At 42.3% G+C, this 5,205-nt stretch overlaps 1 protein-coding gene across 1 annotated transcript; it reads left to right on the top strand.

The window, feature by feature from the left end:
- The first annotated feature begins 1,870 nt into the window (after nt 1-1,870).
- On the top strand, nt 1,871-4,761 carry LOC142938251 (AP-1 complex subunit sigma-2-like). The gene is made up of 3 exons (XM_076081521.1): nt 1,871-2,049; nt 4,301-4,409; nt 4,498-4,761. The coding sequence occupies exons 1-3, from the start codon at nt 1,871-1,873 to the stop codon at nt 4,759-4,761; spliced, it is 552 nt and encodes a 183-aa protein (XP_075937636.1).
- The last annotated feature ends 444 nt before the right edge of the window (nt 4,762-5,205 follow it).

Genomic DNA, 5,205 nt, shown 5'->3' with positions numbered 1-5,205 from the left:
CAGGTCCTCCACCACTTCTCTTTCTTAATGTTTGTATGCATCTGATAAAATAATAATAGAAATACCTTCTGTTTTAATGTCCTTAAACTGTGGAGCTCGCTGCCTCTGGTTGTTAGAATAACGAGCTCTCTCAGTATTTTTGAAGAGACCTATCTTTTTAATCTGACTTTTTTTTAGCAATTACTTTTATTTGAATTTTTTACTTCATGAAATACAGATTTTTAATTTCATTTCAGAATACATAACCCAACATTCCATTTCAATCTGGAGTAATGTTTTAAAACTGTAATCACTGTTTTCTTTCTTCTCAAAAATGTATTTTATTTTATTTTATTCTATAGAATTTTATTTATTAATTTTAAAGATTTTCTTGATATTTATTTGTATATTTATATAGTGTATTTATTTATGTTTATATTGTTTATTTGTTTTCTATATCAGGTTTGTATGAAAGATTCTACATAAATAAATGAATAATGGTGAATAAAAAATATAAAATATATATAAATAAATTTAAAAAAATAGATGAATAAATATATATAGTTGAACTAAATATTATTTGTATTTATTCTATAAACATCTAAATTCCTGCACTTAGTTAAACGTTCTGATGCCCCTTGATGATGACGTCTTAATGTAGTTTGATCGATGTAAAAACCAGCCAATCACATCCACGAAATCGAGTGATAGGCGGGGACTATTAGAGACCGAGTGAGCCAATGAACAAGTGGTGAGCTCCTCATTGGCCAATCAGAAGCTTGGTGCCCACTGGCCGTGTATGAGTCCGGGTGGCGGTGGGTGGCAGTTTATTCCTCCAGAAGCCAGTGTTTTAATACACGGTAAGTACTTTTGACGATGTATTATTACACCGTTTATGTTTTTTCCGGTCGGTTATGTCGTATTTAAAACAGGCTAAACAAGCTAATGCTAACCGCTGAATAACGGTGTTAACGGCACTTCCGTTCGGTTGTGTTGATAAACGGAGAAGAAGAATCACGCGTTTCTGGTGTAAGTGTAGAGAACTGTGAGTCTTTAATTGGATATTAAAATGTTAATGTTTAATTAAAATCATGTCTCTGAACATGAAGTTAAATGTTGTTTATCTGAAACACATGGCAGCAGATACACACATGTTAATTAATAACTCTGTTGTTGACATTATTTCATATTAATTGATGAGCTGCATGAGTTTGATTGACCTGATTAAAGGTCATTTATTGAGCGTCTTGCAGTAATAATTTCCATAATTTTGGCTCGTTGTCAGAATCAGTCTTGCTCTTGAAATCTAGTGAAGTTTATTTTATTTTATATCGTTCAATATCACAAATTAAGAATTATAATCCGTCTAACATCAGACTCCCTCTGTTCTTTATGGAAGCCCAACGCTGACAGTAAAATGGAGAAAATAAGTAAATGAAAGTTTAGACTTGTTATGAAAAACAAAGATCCTGTAAGTTATTATAATGATTTAGTAACTCATTGTTTTGAGATGTGTGTGTCAAAAGATGTTAATTCAAACAAGTATTATTAAGTACTATCTACTAAATTATTAGCCTGATGTATCATCTTGCATGATAATAAAATATAGATATATTATGTGTATCTGTGTGTGTATGTATGTATATACTGTATGTATATATAGGTGTATATATATGAATGTGTGTATATATATATGTGTATATGTGACATATGTTGATTGTTGAACAGTGAGAAAGAGCTTGAGAAGCAGTGAAACCTTCAGAGAAAGCTAGTAAATCACATTATTTCTGTCAAACAGATGTAAAAAGCTCATGCTTGCTTCTCCTCGTCCCTCATTGTGTTTCACGGATCTCTCCGTCTCTTGTTCTTTTCTCTCATCCCTTCATTCCAGATGCAGTTCATGCTTCTGTTCAGTCGGCAGGGGAAGCTCAGGCTGCAGAAGTGGTACGTGCCTCTGTCGGATAAGGAGAAGAAGAAGATCACCAGGGAGTTGGTGCAGACGGTCCTGGCTCGAAAGCCCAAAATGTGCAGCTTCCTGGAGTGGAGAGACCTCAAGGTGGTCTATAAGAGGTGGGTAGGATATGGGGACTTGTTCAGGGAACAAAAGGGAGAATCAGGAGAGGAGGGGAGAGGAGAGGAGAGAGGAGGGGAGAGAGGAGGAGAGGAGAGAGGAGGGGAGAGGAGAGGAGGGGAGAGGAGAGGAGAGCGGAGGGGAGAGAGGAGGAGAGGAGAGAGGAGGGGAGAGGAGAGAGGAGGGGAGAGGAGAGGAGGGGAGAGGAGGGAGGAGGGGAGAGGAGGGGAGAGGAGAGAGGAGAGGAGGGGAGAGGAGAGGAGAGCGGAGGGGAGGGGAGGGGAGAGGAGAGAGGAGAGGAGGGGAGAGGAGGGGAGGGGAGAGAGGAGGGGAGGGGAGGGGAGGGGAGAGGAGAGAGGAGGGGAGGGGAGAGGAGAGAGGAGAGGAGAGGAGAGGAGAGGAGGGGAGAGGAGAGAGGAGAGGAGAGGAGAGAGGAGAGGAGGGGAGAGGAGAGGAGGGGAGAGAGGAGGGGAGGGGAGAGGAGAGGAGAGAGGAGGGGAGAGGAGAGGGGAGAGGAGAGGAGAGGAGAGGAGAAGGGAGGGGAGAGGGGAGGAGGGGAGAGAGGAGGGGAGAGGAGAGGGGGGGAGAGAGGAGGGGAGAGGAGAGGAGAAGGGAGGGGAGAGGAGAGGAGGGGAGAGAGGAGGGGAGAGGAGAGGAGAGGCTGAAAACATGTGAATAGCTTAACTTAATTTATATCACGTAGAGACTCCATGTTTTTTCCAACATTGGTAACACTTGTGTCAACTTCTAAAAATGTTGGATGTATAGATTCTATTGTTTACCAAAAAAACAAACTCAAATGTTTAGTTGAGAGTTTGTCACTGACTGTGTTTACAAATATAGAGTCAGTTTGATCAGATTTTCCTAAAATGTTAATTAGTCTGTGCTCGTTCATATTCATTTTGACGGCCTACATCGTGTTTCTCTTTACGATGTTTTCATCATTTCAAAATATCGCCCTGTCGAGAAAACATTCATATTCAACACTTAATCTAACTTCGTCATCAGGTTGGCAAATGCAACATTGACTACTTGTTTACACACAAAATATATTCCGGAATTTTTGCCTTTTATTCCGAAAAAGAGTTTGTGCCGACTAAGCTGTTTCCCCGGCTGATGAAGATTCATTTTAACTTGATATCCTCCTTTTTAAATGCAGCCGGTAACACTCTTAACACTCGTTGGACCGTGTGGACTCAGCCTCCCTCTGTCATTCCTTCAAACAGCTTCTCTAAAGGATAGTTAGTCCTTCATGATGTTTCTCTTCTTGTATCCAAAGAATGAACCTGAACAACATCAACACACGTTTTACTCTGAACCTTTTCTACGTAGCAAGCGACGCCAGCGAGTTCCCGTCCTGTCGAGTTTCACGCTCGTCCCAGTACTTACTGCTGGTCTCACCGGGGTCAGCCGGGTCCATTGTGGCCTCCTTCACCCGCTGGTTGTGAGGGATCAACTGACCAGCTCCTTTATGAGCCAATCATCACATGCCTAAAGAGTGCCTGAGGGATTATCAGGGATAAAGAAACCATGAGGCTTAACTCGTAACGGCCTTCTGCGTCCGTCCGGCTTCTGGCTTTAAATGAATCACCGTGAACCGCAGTAAAGAGCTGTGTCAGCACTATTACAGCGAGCCAGGAGACGGTTTATATCACTACCTGATGAGAATGCATGAAGTCAGCTTCTTGTATTCACTTTGTCAGGTTGATGTTTTGCAGTTTTCATAATTTGAAGATTGTTTGTAGAGACGCAACAACCTGCAGGTTCAGATGTTCTTTCTTTCTCAGAACTTTAATTGACGGCGAACACAAACCTTCTTTTCGCGACTTTTCTTTCATGGAAAATTTAAATCAATTGCACGGACCAAAAGGTCACCAAACTGCCCCAGAGAGGAGAGGGAGCAGAGCCCAGATGGAAGCTAAGCTAACCCAGCTAGGACACTGATGCTACTCCACTACCCAGCATGCATCCTGGCTGTCTGGTGGATGAAAGCCAGGATGCATGCTGGGTATTGGAGTAGCCTCAGCTCCTAGCTGGGTTAGCTTAGCATCCATCTCAGCTCTCCTCCTTGCGTTCGGTCGGCCGAGGCCGGTGATCGTCTCGGGGACCGCTGCACCTTTTTCCAATGTTGAGTGTTTTCAGTCGTGTGCCGTAAGTGCTCCAGTAACAAACACACACGAAATGCATCGGTGCCTCTCTAACTGTTTCCTAAAAGCTGCTGTGAAGTCAACATCTGTCTCCGTGTTGCAGATACGCCAGCCTGTACTTCTGCTGTGCCATCGAGGACCAGGACAACGAGCTCATCACGCTGGAGATCATCCACCGATACGTGGAGCTGCTGGACAAATACTTTGGCAGTGTGCGTTCTCTAACGTCGGGTATCCGTACGTTTCCCCACCTACTGAACCTGGACTTAAAAAATATTCATTGTTAAGTGTTTCTTTCAGGTTTGTGAGCTGGACATTATTTTCAACTTTGAGAAGGCGTACTTCATCCTGGATGAGTTCCTGCTGGGTGGAGAAGCTCAGGAGACGTCCAAGAAGACGGTGTTGAAGGCCATCGAGCAGGCCGACCTGCTGCAGGAGGTAAGACGACGACCGGGGACAGTGTGGGGACACAATAGATTTCATACTGAGGACTTAGTCTCTCCATCGTTCTGCTACTGTATTAATAATCGGCCCTCACTCTCCACTGTTACCGTCAACAGTTAGGAGGTTTTTCAGACCAAAGAAATGAATAGAAAGTTAAATGAAGTTTGTTACACAAGCACCGCTTCCTCAAATACAGTTACCATCCTTAAGAATTCAATCCTGGTTACAGCAAGTACGGTTTAATACTTTTTAATCGGTTGCACTTTGTCACATTTCTTTTTTTATCCACCTCAGCCAAGCGTAAACACTTTTTTTTGCAATATTTAAACGTTATTTTTCTGGCATTTCCAATCAGTTTCTTTTTTTTATTCCCAAATACACGTAACATTATAGCTGAATGAGAACACTCAGTGCTGCTGCTCCTTAATGTTCCATTACCTGCTGCCATATTCAAATTTGATCCGCTGATGTGAAATGTTGAAACATCAAATATGTAAAAACAATAACATCGCCACCGTATTTGTGCCTCAGCGATGTTATTGTGATGGAGCAGCTTTAGCTTAG

This window comes from Anarhichas minor, unplaced genomic scaffold, assembly GCF_050575085.1.
Source record: "Anarhichas minor isolate MPS153535 unplaced genomic scaffold, ASM5057508v1 ptg000081l, whole genome shotgun sequence".
NCBI classification, from domain to species: Eukaryota; Metazoa; Chordata; class Actinopteri; order Perciformes; family Anarhichadidae; genus Anarhichas; species Anarhichas minor.
The sequence above is the reverse complement of the archived record's forward strand: the minus strand, read 5'-3'. Positions and strand labels throughout refer to the sequence as shown.

What these genes read in the sequence shown, in the direction of transcription:
- LOC142938251 (XM_076081521.1), top strand. Translation starts at nt 1,871, where the DNA reads ATGCAGTTCATGCTTCTGTTCAGTCGGCAGGGGAAGCTCAGGCTGCAG. An exon ending in CTCAAGGTGGTCTATAAGAG is followed by an intron (nt 2,050 to 4,300) that starts GTGGGTAGGATA and finishes TCCGTGTTGCAG; the next exon opens with ATACGCCAGCCTGTACTTCT. An exon ending in TGGACAAATACTTTGGCAGT is followed by an intron (nt 4,410 to 4,497) that starts GTGCGTTCTCTA and finishes TGTTTCTTTCAG; the next exon opens with GTTTGTGAGCTGGACATTAT.